Consider the following 17,658-nt stretch of genomic DNA (forward strand, 5'->3'; position numbering starts at 1 on the left):
ACATAAACAATATTCAGGCCAGGCACCGGTGGCTCACGCCTGTAATCCTAGCTACTCAGGAGGCTGAGATCTGAGGATCGAGGTTCAAAGCCAGCCCGGGCAGGAAAGACCATGAGACTCCTATCCCAATAAACCACTAGAAAAACTGGAAGTGGCGCTGTAGCTCAAGTGGTAGAGCGCTCACCTTGAGCTGAAGAGCTGAGGGACAACGCCCAGGCCCAGAGTTCAAGCCCCACGACCGACAAAAAAAAAACAAAACAATATTCAATGGCTAAAATCATGGAGCATAAGTATCAATGACTATCTTTTAATATTTCAATAACAAAAATCCCACCCCAAAAAACAAAAAATTTCCAAACACAGCTTTTGAGGAACAAAAGCCAGTAGATTCCACATCTATGTTCTCTTCTCATTTACAAAGAAACGCACAAAACAACTGGATTTTCAGAGATTGCCCTATAAAATCACCAATACTTTTATAATGAGGTTTCTGTCCCATACTCTGACCTCCGCAGCACTAACCTGTGTAGAAACTCATGCCCTTTGTTGTAGGCATGGATGGTGGCAAGGCCTTGTATGCTGGATGTGATATGTGAGAGAAAAGGTGATTGAGTGATGTTGTCCAGACGCTTCAGCTCACGAATCAGGACCCTGTGAGAGAGCAGGTTCCAGTCACAGTGGGAGGCCAGCCTCTCTGGTTTCCTCCCTGCCCTGGCAGACACCTGCACCTTGTGGTTACCTGGAGACGATGTGCAGAACTGAAAAGAGGATGACAAGGGGACCCACAGCCACAAGGAACCACGGGAAAACTCCTGCGATCATCCCAACACAGAAGAATACCAGAATAACATTCTGGATGAACATCTCAGCCTGGAATGGCAGGCGGACGTCAACTGCGGAAACAGCAAGGGACCAAGTGTCATTCTTTTGGATCCCTAAGCCAGGAAAATAGTCAACATTTTAGAAAACAACAAGAGGATCCACCAAATTTCTATGTGAAGTCTGTGCTGCTACTGACCAAAGGAAAATCTAGAAACTTGGTTGCCTTAATTTTTCTTGGCCTAAGAAAACAATCTTCTATCCTTTCTGCTCTGCTTTCTTCCTCCCTCTCTTATTTTATTGGCAGTACTGAGGTTTTGAACTCAAGGTCTTGAGCTTGCAAAACTGGTACTCTACCAGTTGACCCACTCTACTGGTCCCTTTATGGTTATTATTTTTTTTTTTTTGGTCAGCCGTGGGGTTTGAACTCTGGGCCTGGGCGCTGTCCTTCAGCTCTTCAGCTCAAGGCGAGCGCTCTACCACTTGAGCTATAGCGCCACTTCCCGTTTTCTGGTGGTTTATTGGAGATAGGAGTCTCACGGTCTCTCCTGCCGGGGCTGGCTTTGAACAGAGATCCTCAGATCTCAGCCTCCTGAGTAGCTAGGATTACAGGCTTGAGCCACCAGCGCCCGGCCCTTTATGGTTATTTTTAAGGTAATATCTTGCTTTATGTTTGGGATGGTTTGGATTGAAATCTTCCTGTTTGTTTTCCTTTGTTGCCATGTTGACAAGGTATACCACTGTGCCCAGCCATTAGTTGAGATGGAATTTTGCAAATTTTTCTGCCTAGGCTGGCCCTGAATCGTGAGCCCCCATCTCTGCCTCCCAAGTAGCTAGGATTACATGCTTGAGCCACTGTGCCTGGGCTCTACCCCTTTTTTATTCGCTAGGCAAACATTGTAACACACCCTTTAGAAATATGCTAGTTGTAAAATAGCTAGAAAATAAATATGCGAATTAGACAGAGATAATCCACATTTCCCAATTCTTTTTTTTTTTTTTTTTGGGTCCGGTCATGGGGCCTGAACTCTGGGCTTGGGCGCTGTCCCTCAGCTCTTCAGCTCAAGGCTAGTGCTCTACCACATGAACTACAACGCCACTTCCAGCTTTTTTCTTTTTGCTTATGTGGTGCTGAGGACAAACCCAGGGCCTCAGGCATGCAAGGCAAGCGCTCTACCACTGAGCCACCTTCCCAGCCCCTCCCAATTCTTTATATCAATGAATTGCTAATATTTAAGAAATTTTTATCATGGATATGTGTATGTGTGTGTACATGAAATTTTTATCATGGATATGTGTGTGTATGTGTGTGTGTATACATGCACACACATGCACATGGGTGTCCTAGGGCTTGAAATCTGGGCCTGGGCACTGTTTCTGAGCTTTTGTGCTCCAGGCTAACACACTATCACTTGAGGCACAGCTACCCTTCCAGCTTGGAGGTATGTCTTAATTGGAGGTATGTCTTAGGGACTTTCTTGCCTGGGCTGTTTTCAAACTGTGATCTTTAGACTTCAGCCTCCTGAGTAGCTAGGATTTTCTTTTAAGATAGTCTCTCATTGTGTAGCCCAGACTGGCCTTGAACTCATAATGCTCTTACTTTAACAACAGGGATAGGATTATGGGTATCCTTTATACCATCTGGCTTGTGTGTGTGTGTGTGTGTGTGTGTGTACATGTGTTTAACAGATGTGGAAATGTGCTATGTATCAGTTTTGCTACTAGGGTAGTTCTGATTCATTGTTACCGCTGACCACTCTGGCTTAATGACTCCTGAAACTAATTCCTGTTATGGAGGTAACTTCAGTAGTTAAAAACACCAGTTTTGGGGTCAATACAGCCTGGCTCATTCCCAGCTTGGTTACCCAATCAACAGTTGTTTGACCTTGTGAAAGCTACTTAGCCTTTCTGGACGTAAGCTTCTTGTGGTAATTTCAATGATAAATCCATCAGAAGCTGCAGGGATCTACCAACCAGTGCATTACTACAAAGTAGACATGTTCTTTGGAATCTCACAGGCCCCTGTCCAAATCCTAACAGAACCCCCTGAACCTGTTTTCAGATCAGAGAAGGCAGAAAGAGCTCAGACAAAAGGTTCCTGGTGAAAAATCCAGCAGCCACTGCATTCTCAGTCAGGACAGACTGAGCTGCAAAAGTGACCTTCATACAGAGGGCTGGAGATACAGCAAGCTCCAACTTGTGTGTAAAAGGGACCAGTGAGATATACCTTCATCCAAGTCTTTGGAAAACCGGTTGAGAATCCTCCCTGTAGGGGTAGTGTCAAAAAACTTCATAGGGCTCCGAAGGATCCTTCGGAAAAGCTCATCATGCAGCCTAGAGGAAGCTCGAAGGGTGCCCTGAGAAGCAGAAACAAAATAGTCAGGGCCCAGAGACTCAGGCAGGCTCATTCCACTTGGGTTGTCACTGCTCCATAGGACAAGTGCAGGAGGCAAGGATGACTAACTGGCAAAGCTGAGCCTAATGCATACAAGTCATTTCAGCTTGGTGTCATCCTGCTGGACCCAGACATGAAGCCTGACTAAGTGATCACCATAGTTAAAGGGAAAGACATTGTAGCGGGCACCCAGCACAGCATACCTTGACAAAAACCACTCCACGAACAGCTTTCAGGATCAGCATAACTGCCATGGAGAGGGCATAGATGCTGGCATAGTAGTGCATGAATGGATTATCTTTCATGCTGTCACTCACGGAGCTCCTGTTCCCTCGAATCACTGTGGTATTCTGTTTGGGGACAAGGTGCCATGAGTCGAAGCTCCTAAAGATAGCCATGTGCCCTTGCTCAAAGAATGACCATGGGATCTGGTAGCAGTGAACAGGAAGACTTTGCTTCTCATCCCTCTACTCTGCTTCTCTCTTTTCCACTGGATAAGAGCAGACAACCTGCATATGTCCTACTGACCCGCCTGAGCCCATGGGTTAATTAGGAGTTTTTCTGTTTTGAGACTACAGTAGAGATTCACCCTTTTCATTCAGGAAATCTCTCTCTTTTTTTTTTTTTTTGGTTGGTTGTGGGGCTTGAACTCTGGGACTGGATGCTGTCCTTCAACTCTTCAGCTCAAAGCTAGTGCTCTACCACTTGAACCACAGTGTCTCTTCTGGTTTTCTGAGTGGTTTATTGGAGATAAGAGTCTCATAGATTTTCTTACCCGGGCTGGCTTCCAACCGCAATCCGAAGATCTCAGCCTCTTGAGTAGCTAGGATTATAGGTATGAGGCACCAGCTCCCAGCTTCAACTTGTTTATTGCTTCTTTCATTTTATTTTTTTTGGCAACATCGGGGACAGACCCCCAAGATCTCAAAACAAGTGCTTTTACAGCTGAACCAACACTCAGCACTTTCGTTTGTATTTCATTTTTGAGATAGGGTCTTGTTTACTTTGCCCTGGCTGGTCTCAAGCTTGAGATCCTCCTCTCTCCACCTCCTGAGTAGCTAGGATTACAGACATGAACTACCATGCCTGGCTTTTTTAAGTTAAATTTTAATCTGATACATAAAAATGTAAAAATCATAAATATTAATGGAGTATTGTGATGTTCCTATTGACTCTTTTAAGTAAAAACTAGAGGAGTTTCCATAATAACAGTGAGGGACTATCAAGAGATAGCCATTCTCAGACATGCAACTCTCCCGGAGCTGAGTGATCTTACCCCACTTCCTTGCTTGATCCAGTAGCTCAACCACCAGGTACTGAAGGCTGTGCTGCCCACATTCAGCATAAACAGGGACATGATGACAAGGAATGCCAAAGGGCCCCCTGCAGCCTGGATGTACACACCATAGACTGACCAGGGCACAGAACCCTGTCCCTTTTCCTCTAGCTGCACGAGCTGCCCTAGATATGGGAAAAGAAACATGAACTTGGGAGAGAATAGGAAATCACCTTTTATAGAAAGCAATGGATGTTGCCTGTACTGGGTCCAAAAGACCAAACTAGCATAGAGTTTAATCAGTCACTTAGCTTTGGTTGTTGCTGGAGCCTTATAACTGGAGCCCATTAACTAGTTAGGCTGTAATCAACTGAAAAGTTGATTGACTAGGATATAGTTAGATGTAGTTAGTCAAGTTGTTTTCTACATGGAACTTGTTTTTCTATAAATGCCGTCATATCACATTGGTATGAATGTTCCAGATAAGAAGTTGTTAGAACCAAGTCAGAGTAGTGGCAGACAATGGTATTTCAGGAGGTAAACTTGGACAAGGGCACTGGGTCATTGACTGCCTACTAGATGAGAGAAAAAGTTCAAGAACATGTCATGAATTTTCTTGGTGTTAGATGATTGATGCTGACATCAATGGAGAAAACAGCTATACAGAAATCTGCTGCCTCTTCATCATAACATCTAACAATCTTGGAATAAGCCATTCATCTGTGAGCTCTTTGAGTTAGAAGTAGCCAGCTGAATGGCTTTAAAATGAGAATGAAAGTGTCAAAGTGATATTCTAACTTATGCTGCTTGTGGCAGATACAAACAATTGTCTCAGCTTTCTGTGCTATTTAATTTCTGTGTCATTAAACTATCTTAAATCTTGCATGAATTTAAAAAATTCATATTTTCTCTCAAAGAAAGAGGCAGAGAATGATAAAATAGCATGCCAGCCATCCAGTTTAAGGACAAAGAAGTGAGACCAGGCCCATATCCAAAGCACTGGCAAGCCAGGAAAGCCTCTAGATTCAAATGGGTCGGGTGAAAGGGTGACCCCTTTAAAACTCTGTTTTAAAACAATCAGCACTTTCTTTTCATTTTCCAAGTTGACATAAGAGATTAAAATCACAAAGCAAAAATGTCTTGGTTATTACAAATAGGTTCTCTTAACTCCCAGGATTAGCTTCAATTGATAAGATTAAGGGTTAGAAAAACAGGGCCAGGCTTTGGATAGGAAAAGACAAGTAGGAAAATAGTTAGCTGTAAGTTCTCCAGAGTGCTGGGGCAGCAGTCTCCAGGTCCACTTTTTTTTTTCTTTCTTTTTTGTGCTAGTCCTGGGGCTGAAACTCAGAGCCTGGATACTGACCCTGAGCTCTTTTGTGCAAGGCTAGCACTCTACCACTTCAGCCACAGCTCCACTTCCAGTTTTTTTGGTAGTTAGTTGGCAATAAGAATCTCATGGAGGGCTGGGAAGGTGGCTCAGTGGTAGAGCGCTTGCCTTGCATGCATGAGGCCCTGGGTTCGATTCCTCAGCACCACATAAGCAAAAAGAAAAAAGCCGGAAGTGGTGCTGTGGCTCAAGTGGTAGAGCACTAGCCTTGAGCTGAAGAGCTGAGGGACAGCGCCCAGGCCCAGACCGGACCAAAAAAAAAAAAGAATCTCATGGAATTTTTTGTCTGGACTGACTGTGAACTGTGATATGCAATCTCAGCCTACTGAGTAGCTAGGATTACAAGCATGAGCCAGCAGCACCAGGCTTGTGAGTCCACTTCAAACATAGTTTTCAAAAGTTCAGGGACTGGGAATGTGGCTTAGTGGTAGAGTGCTTGCCTAGCATGCATAAAGCCCTGGGTTTAATTCCTTGGTACCATATAAACAGAAAAAGCCAGAAGTGGTGCTGTGGCTCAAGTGATAGAGGGCTAGCCTTGGGCAAAACAAGTTCAGGGACAGTGCCCAGTCCCTGAGTTCAAGCCTCAGGACTGGAAAAACAAAACAAAATTTTACCATGCTTACAACTGGAACACCTCTGCCTTGGCTAAGGCTGGCTTCGCAAGTACTGAGGTGAGGTGGAACTAGAGGTGACACTGTCCAAGAACAAATTGTACTCATTACCTTACTAGTGGAATTGTAACCTCTCTGTACAATTCCTTAATAATAACAAAGTTATATTTAAGAAAAAGTACAGAGGTGAAAGGTAGAAAGGAAAGGAACACTTTCGTCTATATTTTTCTTACTCACAATGATTCAGCTGTAATTATCTACAAGTAACTCCACCCTGGGTGGAAAGGATGAAAGGTCAATCTTAGGCAAACAGAAAGTACCTGGAAGTCTCCAATATTATCTAAGAACCTTAGTATTCTAGAATATAAACAATGGTATCAAACATCATTAATTACCATATAGCATAACTCCTGATAAACCTCCTTGAAAATCTAAAAATCTAAAAATGTTACCTTCCTCTGGCTTCACTGCTTTCTCCTTTTTTACTGATCCTGTTTTGGGACCCTTGTCTTGTGATTTCTTCTGTGAACCACTGGTTTCCTTTTTTGAATTAATCTAATATTTAAAAAAAAGAAGAGAAAAAGGTATCTCCAGTCATGATATGGCCATACAGATGAGATCCACAGTATACATATTAGAGAATCATCTATTGAGCTACTAATATTATTAAGAGATAATACAAGTTTTGTTTGTTTTTGAGACAGGATCTCACTCTGTAGGTCTTGAACTCAAGATCTTCCTGTCTTAGCCTCATAATGCTGGGACTGCAGGCATAGCACCTCTTCCCTCCACAACACATACAACTTCCTAGACTCATTTCCTGTATTTCCTCAACTCCTAAATCTAATACCTGGGTTGCCTATCCTGTTAGTTTATTGACATTTTTCTCTCTCCAAAGTTATTTCAGACCTAAACTCAGACTCTACTATGCCTGAAATATTGGTTATGGAGTCCTTTCAATTCTCCTGGTCCATCATACCACTAAATCATCCATAGAGCTGATCATTTTTATTATCTTATGGAATAAACCCGAACCTCAAACTTCTCAGCCAGGTTTTTCAAGATCTCCATAATATGGACTTCTATTTAGTTCTTCAAGTTCCTCTCCCATTTTATTTTGTTTTCTATGGCTCACATCCACACTAGCCCTTAACCACACCACAGTTTCTACTGCTATATTCTTGCCCATCTGGTTTATCCACTAGAAATAAATGCCCAGCTCAACCAGAGTAGTTCCAGTTCAAATAGACTCAAATTTTTTACTCTTTGTGAGGGTCTCTCCCGGCTCTCCCTCAGCTAATCAACATGATATGATGTTACAGACACCAGTCACACATGAAAGCACTGATCTTCCCTAGGGCACTGTGAGTCCATGGGTCCTTCAAGATCAGAGATGATGTCTTATGCAGGATTATCCACAACCCAAGGGTCTATCACCAAGAGCTGGCCATATCAGGACACAGCAGGACTCACCAAATATCCATGCAATAGAAACCTGAGACCAGAGATACCAGTTAATGCTCAATGCCCTCCCTGTCAAGTTCCTGTAACATCTTTATACAGGAATTTTCCTCAATAGTTTACTACATTCAATTCCGTCATATTGTCAAACTCATGGCCCAGGCTTTCTGACTTGGCCTTTTGAATTGACCATGAAAAAAAATGTAAAAATATAAAATTTAAAGTCATATCTGGAACACAAGATAGGAATCTAAATGTCATTTGCTGCAATATGTGAATAAATGTACTGTCTAAAAAGATATTACTATTTGATGACCATTTACTGGGGGAAACAGATTGCATATTTGTTAATGTAATTAATGCAATAGATTGCATTGAGGCCAATAACATTTCTGCTTTTAAGATGAGGAAACTAAAGCTATAAAAAGTCAAGTGACGTTCTTTTTTTTTAGGTGTAGTCTTGGACTCAAACTCAGAACCTGATGCTCTGGCTCACTGGCTAGTGCTCTTTCAACTGAGCCACACCTCCTCAAGTGACACTCATCTGTTTCTGCTACTGTAACACACTGACCATTAGTGTCTTGCTCATTGCATATTTCCATATTTTAACTTCACTCCTTGTTTTCCCCTTTATGATTCAGCAATAAGGAAAAATTAGAGGCATCCAAAGTGCCCTGAGAATCAGAGTCATAAAACAAATATGGGTCAGAGTGTCTCAATGGAATTTACTGATGTCTCCTGGAAGGATTGAGTTTTACCCAGAAAGTTTGAATTCTACCAAAAATACATCAGTCATGAACAGTTAATTGAACTGCATCTGAAATCAAATGGAATGAAATTCAAACACTGAGACAGAAGTCCTAGAAAAGGTCCTATAACTTTCTGCTTTCCTTCCACTACAATGTCAAAATGACTTGGTAGCAAAGAAAGCACCTTTGAACCCTGCCTACGTCACCTTGGGACTGCAGGTAAGTAAGAAGCAGGCAGAAGGAAAAACAGCCTCTTAGGCTAGCTCTAAGTACGAATGCACTGTGCAATGCCTAATGCAGAGCCAAAGTGGAGGCATAGAAAGTCACTACCTCTGGGTTACACAGGAGGCAGACACAAACAGCATTTCTCAGTCAACCCACCCTCATTAGTAGCTTCTTGACCTCTCTGAGCTGCCATTTCCTCCTCTGTGAATCAGGATAATTATATTTGATCACATAGCCCCAATAATTTAAGTAAGTAGGGTGCTATCTCTACACATGCCTAATCTAAAACACAATAGGTATTGTGCCAAGTCAGCAATAAGACACTATAAATCATTTCTAAAAATATTCAAGCTACTTCCTTATTTTTATTAAAATAAGAACTTTATACTGTGCTCCAGTCAGGGTTGGTGAAGTTTAGGGAACTTAGCTCTGACCACACAACAGCCTGCACCTTTTTATTAGTAAGTTTTCCAGGATGGAAGAATCCAGCTTACCACCCATCATCTTGCTCTCCAGCAGGAGAATCAGCATGTGAACAAATGCATAGTAGTAGGGGGTCACAGGAACACAGGCCTTTTGCCCAGCAGACACAGGTCTGCATTCAGTGAGGCTCTCCCCAAGTCTTTCTACTGTTCTAGTTCCTCTAGTAGACAGGACACAAAGAAACTTAGCAAATCTTACCTCCACTGGTGGTGTCTCTCCGAGCAACAGGTTATTAAAAATAGTAGCATAATCTCCATTTAAGTTCATCAGTTCTTCATGAGTACCACTCTCTGTGATACAGCCCTCTTTCATGAAGATCACTTCATCACAATCAACCAGGTACTGGACACAAAGGCAAGCACAAGATAGTAGTGCTGATCTTTTTGTGAATGTATTCCAATACCCAGACCTTACCATATTACAGCCAGAGGTAATTCAGCTGCCCAGGGGACTTGTGGCAACATCTTGAGCCATGTTTAGTTGTTAAAGTTAGGGAAAGAGGTACCACTGGGATCTCTTAGAGTGAGGCCAGGTAAGTAAAAAGCAGCTCCCACAAAGAACAAGAAAGTCCAAAATGTCGAGTGTCAGTACTGAACCTCTGCTTAGTTCAAAAAACTCTTTCTGTTTCTGACACTCATCTGATGGTGAAGCTATCTACAAGTGTTCCATTAAGTGTCATATACTTTTACTGTACTCAGAAGTACACAGAATTAGATTTTTTGTTGGAATCTAGTCTTTCAAACTTGACAATTTAGAAGGCATCAACCTTGGGTGGCTCTCCTGCCTGTCATGGAATAGTGGAGGGAGAAGAGTTTGCTTCCCTCATGTTTGCAAATGTCAACAAACTAACTCACACTTGAATTAGTTCATTCACTATTGTCAGGCCCTTTACTTGCTGCACCTGATCTGATTCAGATGACTAACTGACAACATGCCAGAAGAAATGAAAGTTGAGGAAATGAAAACTGTTAATTCCAGTGATCTCTACTTGCCCCACATAAATGGTCAGACCAGGCCCCGTTCTGACTTCTCAAGCCAAGGTGGGCAGTCCAGGGAGAAGCACACCATACCTGTAACTGGTGGGTAACAAACAGAACCGTCTTGGACTTGAGGTGCTTCCGGATAGCACTGTTGAAGATGTGGTTGCCCACATGGGCATCTAAGGCACTGAGGGGGTCATCCAGGATGTAGATGCTCCGGTCACTGTACAAAGCTCGGGCAAGGCTGATCCTCTGGCGCTGTCCACCACTCAGGTTGGCTCCTCGCTCACCAATCTAAAGACCAACAGCAAAGGAGAGCAAGCCTCCAGCTTAAGTCTGTAACGGTGTTTAATAGTCACCCAGTTACCTCTTCTCATCTCTACTCAAGCTAGCTCCTTCTCTTGAATTCCTGCCTGGGATGATCCAAGAACTGGGAGTCTCAGCCCACAAGCATCTGGGTACCACTTAGTCCTACTTATGGACTGAATGGCCTGGTCAGGCCTCAGGCAGCAGCTGTTCAGCGACACAGCTTGCCCCTCCAAATCCACTTCCCATAGGGCCAAAAGATCTTTCTCCCTTTCTTCCCTTCCCTCTCCTTTTTATTCTCCTCTCCCTCTCCTTTCCTCCTTTCCTTTCTTTGCAGTACTAGGGATTGAACTCAGGAACTCATGCTTCCTAGGCAAGCCCCTATATTTTCATTTGTGGATTTTCAGTTAATCTTTTGGGCCTATTTTTTTTTCTTTTGTTAGTCCTGGGGCTTGAGGTCAGGGTACAGGCACTGTCCCTGAGCTTCTTTTGCACTAGAGCACAGTGCCACTTCTGGCTTTTTCTGTTTATGTGGTATTGAGAAATGGAACTCAGGGCTTGGTGCATGCTATGCAAGCACTCTACCACTAAGCCACATTCCCTGCTCCAGAAAGATCTTTCTAAACCATAAAGCTGACCATTTTTCACCCTTGCTTTAAAACTCTTCAAGAACCTTGGACATCCAAACACAACATACAAAGCAAATCTTTTGTCCCCAGCTGCCTGGCCTTCTCCTGTTCCATGACAAGTCCCCCTAGTACCCAAGGATCAGAGTCACTTCAAACAATGTGTGCACTGTGAACACACATGGCATACTACGCACTGTGCCTGCCTGGGCGTGGCCCCATCTCTTCTGTCAAACTTTCCCAACTCTTTTCCACTTGCTCCCATGGAAAGACTGCTCTTTTTGTTGGTGTAACCTGTTCCCTCAACTGTGAGCTGCACATGTTGTGGGCAGATAACAAGCACCTGATAAGTGCTATTATATATACGAATGTATGCTATTATACAAACGAATGTATCAATTGTCAAATGGTAACTGGCTTTGTTTTTAATTTCTTTAGTCTCACCCTTAAAAAATTATTTCATTAATTCAAGGTTTCCAAACTTGACATTCATGAGAACTACCTGCAGCACTTAGTAAAGCAGAGTGTTGGTCCTGACCACCAGGAAGGTTTGATTCATCGGAACTGGGTAGTGGCCAAACAATTTGCATTTCTTTCTTTTATTTTCTTTTTTGGTGGTACTGAGTTTGAACTCAGAGCCTGTGCTTGCCAGCCAGGCCCTCTACCACTTGAATCATGCCTCTAATCTCTTTTGCTTTCATGATTATTTTTATTATTATTAGAATCTCCTTTTTTTCCCTGGGTTAGCCTGGACAGCAATCCTCCCATTTATGCTCCCCATATAAAAAGGATAACAGGTATGAACCACCATGCCCAACTTTGAGGCCAGCCTTAAACCACAATTCTTCCTATCTCAGCCTCCTGAATAGCAATTTGCATTCTCATCCCCAGGTGATGCTGATCTTGAGGACTCTGATTTGAAAACTTCTGAACAAACTAAATCGTGCACAAAATCTGGTTTGAAATACTTTGCTGAAGGCACTGAACAAAACTGCCAGTCCCAGAGACTTCGAGGGCAGCCTGTAACACAAGCTTTAACAAGGAGACACACACCTCCAGAGTAAAGAACCAAAGATGGAAGAGGATTCTGTAGACTGAGAAAGGAGTTCGGCCAAACAAGCCTAGGGAAAAAACTTAACATGTACACACTTCATTTAGTGGTTTTAAAAATATTTAAGTAGAGTTAAAACAACAACTAACTCTGAATCAAGAAAGGGGCTTTGTTTAAAACTTATGTAACATGAAATACTAATAAAAGTAAGCAGGTAGTGGCTAGTATCTGCACATTAGTAAGCAAATGCTTTCCCAGCATGAAGGCCCAAATGAAAGCAAAGCTCCCTGTGTGGCTCTTCTCCCAGCATTTAAGATGCACCTAGCCTAGAAGGCAGCTCTGACACCGCGGGCAGAGGCCTATACCTCAGTCAGGTCACTGTTGGGGAGGATGGCCAGGTCAGGCCTCAGGCAGCAGCTGTTCAGCACTGAGTTGTATCTGAAGAACACAAAGGGGCATAGCATTAGCCCATGGTAGAGCAGAGACTGCTGATGGGCTGCCTTGCATCTTGTGGTCAAGATGGAAAGCATGACAGAAACCAAATATTCCTTGCCTTTCTTCATCGAATTCCTTCCCAAAGAGGATGTTGTCTCTCAAAGTGGCATTGAGAATCCAAGCCTGCTGGGCCACATATGCGAAGGTTCCACTGACTGCAATACTGCCCTCTATAAGTGTCATCTGGGAAGAAAGAAACCATCCAATGGCATCAAATTAAGGAAGCACCAAACGCAGCAGAAGCCCCTCATTCTACAATGGAATCTAAAGTTTGAATCATTTTAAAGATGCTTTTTGAACAAGTCTAGACCCCACCTTTGTTCAAAGGCAGCTACAGCAGCAAAGAAGATGAAAGTTCCATTTGCTTATGAGAAATGGGAGCCCAGCATGACAACTTGAGTGAACAAACATTTCACTTAACATATACTGGCTATTTTATACTTTGTTCCTAACTGCACCTTGCTTTTGCTATTGGAAGCTCAAGCAAGAAGACCCTTTTCAGAACTCCCCTGGAGAGGATGCCCTGAGAATTTATAGCTAGTACCTGCCTCAAAGTGAAGGAAGCCCAATTCATGCACGATGTTGGTTAGACTAGCTGCTTCTCTAAAATGAGTACCAAAGACAAAAAGTCAGAGACCTATAGTACAGTATCCAACTAAGACTGACAGACCTTCTTCTCCAAAATAAAGTTACTGCATGGTATCAACTGATTTATATCCATGGTTCCTTTTGAGAATCAACAGTAGGCCTTTTGTTCTGCATTAGGGATGCTAAGATTCTGAAGCAGTTTTGTTAACTGGCTTGTGTGGTACTTGCACAAATAATCTTGTCTATCACGTACCATGTATAAACACGTACCTATCACAGATATTTGAGAGCAGGCTCTAACTGCCCAGGTTGGCAGGCTGGCAAGCACCCTCAGTGTATACCCAAGTGCTCAGAAACCCACCTTTCCTGGCTGCTATTGCACTAATATATATAGGGCAACACTGTCAACAAAGAGTTAAATTCTCAAGAAGCAGGGCTGGCCTGTATTACCAGCTTCCCTAGGAGAAGCTCCCCGAATTTGATTCAGAAACCACATCCTACTTAGTTTTCAACCTATCACTGCCCAACCAACCTCTGAAAGGGCAATAACAACTAGCTAAGTTGCTGAGAAGCACTTAGAAATTCACCTTTTCCTACTGACCTACTCAGGTCTTTGACTCTATCATTGGGCCTAAAACCTCATTGTTAGAAATCACCTAAAAAGGTTTTTATTTTTGCTTTTTATAAAGGTCAATGGGCTGAAGAGAGTCACAAAGCAGAGTGTAGCTCTCCTCAGACTCCTAGGACCAGAAGAGGACCACAGCTCACAAATCAAGATACCTGATGTAAATAAGACAGGGAAAAAGTCCCCAACCAGGAATTATCAGAAACTCTCCCCTCCCCTACTTGTCATGTTTTTAACATGGCTAAGTGTTCCAGAGGGGCACCTCTATCAGGATCTTGTAATAATCACGTTTATCCCCATCTCAACCATCTAAGTCAGCTAGTTTAAGTTGATTAGATCAATTTATGTTTGGAGAGGCAGTAGTGAGGTTTTAATTCAAGGCCCTTGTTCATGCTTATTAGGCAAACTTTCTACCATTGAGCCATACCCCAACCCTAAGTCAGACAGCTGAATTAAAGTTTAAAAATACCTAAGTCACTTGTTTTTTCTGATTATTGCATCCAAAATCATTTTTAAGACTATTTATCTCAGTGATGGTCCTTGCTTATAGTTCCTCACTCTCCATGCTGACAGCTGTCTGCTGGGTCCCTCTGCCCTGTTCTCTCACTGACTGTGATGTGCCTGTGTAAAGAAGGCTAGCTATGGACATGAACTTGAGGGCATAACGCTTTACAAGGTTAGGCTGAAAACTTAAGAGATTGTGCTACTACTAGTTCATATCCTGGCAGTTGACTGTCTGCTGCCATGTGGTATGTCATCTCTCAGTGCCACTTCCAAGCTCCCTGGCATACTGACAACTCAACGAACATATCCTGAATAAGAGAAGGTGTGAGGAATGAAAAATGGCAGCAATGGCATCAGTCAGCCAATCATCAGGTGCCCACTATGCCTTTTCCAGGCACAAGGCCATTAAAGGTAGAAGTAGAGACATGATACAGACCCAGGTTCCTTTGTTCCCACCCCTTCTGGTTCACTAGCAAATGAGTTCTTCTCCCTAGAAACATTTTCTGAGCAGAACATACCAAGGAAGTAATAAAAATCTTACCTGGCCTAAAATGGCTGAAATTAGAGAAGTTTTTCCACTTCCCACACTGCCACAGATTCCAACCAGTTTACCCTGGACAAAGCACAAGGAGAGAGGGATGCCATTAAGAGACTACTGAGCGCTCATCCTTAGACCCTGTTGATTCTTTGAGAAAAAAAAAAACACATTAACTACAGTCCGTCAATACAGGAACTGTCATAATCCCAAGCTACCCATCTCTCTTTTCTTACCTCTTAGTGACCTGCTTCAAAGGGTTTCTGCACAGACACACACTGAGATAACAGAAATGGAAGCCCTTTGGAAAAATTAAATGTGCTACACACATTACAGTGTCCATACTCACTTTTAGAAGAGTCCCACACTCTTTCCAACTTTGCTGGTAATCCATGTTTTAGTTTTGTTATTGTTTGCAAGAGAAGCAGGACTCTTAAAATTTTTTTCATTTTGATTTTCTTCCAGGATTTACAAATTATTTTCAACAAAAATGAATAAAAACTATGTGCATGATTACATTCATTTTTCTAAAGATTATTTAAAAATACTACTGCCATCAATCCAAATGATGTGATGAACAGAACATAGTCATTCCTTGATATTCAAGGGGAATGGTTTCAGGACCCCTCAGGATATCCTGCTCCAGTCCTTTGTGTCAAAGTGCAGTATTTGCAGATAACCTATATACATCATCTTCTATACTTAAAACTACCTCTAGGTGATATATACTATAAATGCTATGCAAATATGTATGTGTGGTGTTTTGGGTTTTGTTGTTGTTGTTGTTGTTTTGTCGGTCATGGGGCCTGAACTCTAGGCCTGGGTGCTGTCCCTCAGCTCTTCAGCTCAAGGCAAGCATTCTACCCTTTGAGCCACAGTGCCACTTCTGGCTTTTTCTGCTTATGTAGGGCTGAAGAATTGAACCCAGGGCCTCATGCATGCAAGGCAAGCACTCTACCACTGAACCACCTTCAGGGAATAAAAAGAATAAAATGTCTGTACATGTTTAGTACAGGTGTCATTTTCTCCCCAAATATTTTCTAGTCATAGTTGTTTGGCATGTGTGGATGTAGAACACATGGGTACAGAGGACTAATTGAAGCCTCACTTAAGATGAGAGTTCTCAATAGTAGTGTTCAAATTTCAAGAACTACAGGTATGGCTCAAATGGTAGAGCACAAGTCAAGTAAGCACAAGGTTCTAGGTTCTATCTCCAGTACCAAAAAAGTATTTGAGGGCAGTGGACTTTAAAAGGAAGACTTGTTTGGCAGTACAGTACAGACTGAAGACCCTGTGGAAGGCAGGCAGGCAGGCAGAAGAGGTGTGAAGGAGCACAGACTCTGAAAGCAAACAGGACATACTAGAATCCCAACCTCACCAACATCTGCTTATTGTGACTATAGTCATGTTACCCAAACACACACTGTGCCGATCTGCTTTCCTTATTGGACAGTGACACCAGAAGAAGGAGTTACTATAGAATAAAAAAGTTCCTGGTACAGAGTAAAAATATGTTAGACAAATAGCATTTTGGGCATAGTCTATGAATTTCAAGTGTAATTGCCTGGTGGTAATGAGGCCAAGGCACACAGTTCAACCTCCACCCATTAGTTAGGTTTATACAAAGAAATGCTGTGACTAAGTACAACACCAACACAAAGTACTTGGTAGATAGAAGGCAATCCACAAATATTGCTTACTAGTCATTCCCCTGTATAGAGGGCCCAGTAAGAAATTATTGGACATTTCTTCAAATGGCTAAAACAGTCTTCCGGGTATCTAGGTTCTAAAGAGCAGATTCAGGAGTAAGTTTCAGCTGGATGAGAGGAGTAATTCTAATTAGTGATGTAACAGAGCTGCCTCAATAATCAAAACAAGAGTTATTAAAGAGAAAGCCTGTTGCTAATGGTGAGGTAAAAACTGGGTCATGGGCAATTAAATAATGCATATTCATCAGTTTTATTTAGGTGGTCTCACAACAGACTGTCTCCCCTTCATGGTATAACTGTTAAGAGGTGGAAGCTTTCTGATCTCTCCTCAGTCTGTCTGAATTTGCCTGACATGCCTCTAGTCAGCCACTGATGTTAATATCCAGTGCACAGAACCTACATTACATAGACAAACACTTCTGACCACCTCCCAAACCACCACCCACCTCCCAAGACATCATTTTCCCTGTTTTGCATTGTATTAACACATTCCCAGCTGTTCTCCTTGCTTTCTTCTCTTTTTCCCTACACTTTCCTGAATTTAGCAGCTAAGCTGTCTTAAGAACTCTACTGCTTCTCTTCCCTTCCAGGGTGAAGCCAGAGTTAATGAGAGCAACTCATACTCTCCTCCCTGCTTTCCATCCTTAGCAGCTGCTATTTACTCTCCCACACTCACTCTGCCTTCAGTGTCCTGTAATACCCCTATCCACAGACTTAGGAGTATTTGTTCTTCTTCTCCTCAGCTAAAAATGTTCTTCTTTGAGACGGGCACTGGTGTCTCATGCCTGTAATCGTAGCTACTTAGGAGGGTAAGATCTGAGAATCATAGTTCA

The 17,658-nt window shown here is 42.6% G+C and overlaps 1 protein-coding gene across 1 annotated transcript in view; it reads right to left on the bottom strand.

Moving 5' to 3' along the window:
* The window catches only part of Abcc5 (ATP-binding cassette, sub-family C (CFTR/MRP), member 5), a 91,366-nt gene that overhangs the window by 23,426 nt on the left and 50,282 nt on the right, over window positions 1-17,658 (bottom strand). The window contains exons 13-23 of the mRNA XM_013033030.1: window positions 15,123-15,194; window positions 12,923-13,047; window positions 12,735-12,807; window positions 10,477-10,680; window positions 9,605-9,748; window positions 6,941-7,043; window positions 4,491-4,675; window positions 3,418-3,564; window positions 3,047-3,176; window positions 740-893; window positions 523-651 (exon numbers count right to left, since the gene is read on the bottom strand). Coding sequence (XP_012888484.1) covers window positions 523-651; window positions 740-893; window positions 3,047-3,176; window positions 3,418-3,564; window positions 4,491-4,675; window positions 6,941-7,043; window positions 9,605-9,748; window positions 10,477-10,680; window positions 12,735-12,807; window positions 12,923-13,047; window positions 15,123-15,194 — 1,466 coding nt within the window. The remainder of the gene's footprint in view (window positions 1-522; window positions 652-739; window positions 894-3,046; window positions 3,177-3,417; window positions 3,565-4,490; window positions 4,676-6,940; window positions 7,044-9,604; window positions 9,749-10,476; window positions 10,681-12,734; window positions 12,808-12,922; window positions 13,048-15,122; window positions 15,195-17,658) is intronic.

The sequence above is a fragment of the Dipodomys ordii genome, unplaced genomic scaffold (genome assembly GCF_000151885.1).
Source record: "Dipodomys ordii isolate 6190 unplaced genomic scaffold, Dord_2.0 Scaffold162, whole genome shotgun sequence".
In the NCBI taxonomy this organism is placed as follows: domain Eukaryota; kingdom Metazoa; phylum Chordata; class Mammalia; order Rodentia; family Heteromyidae; genus Dipodomys; species Dipodomys ordii.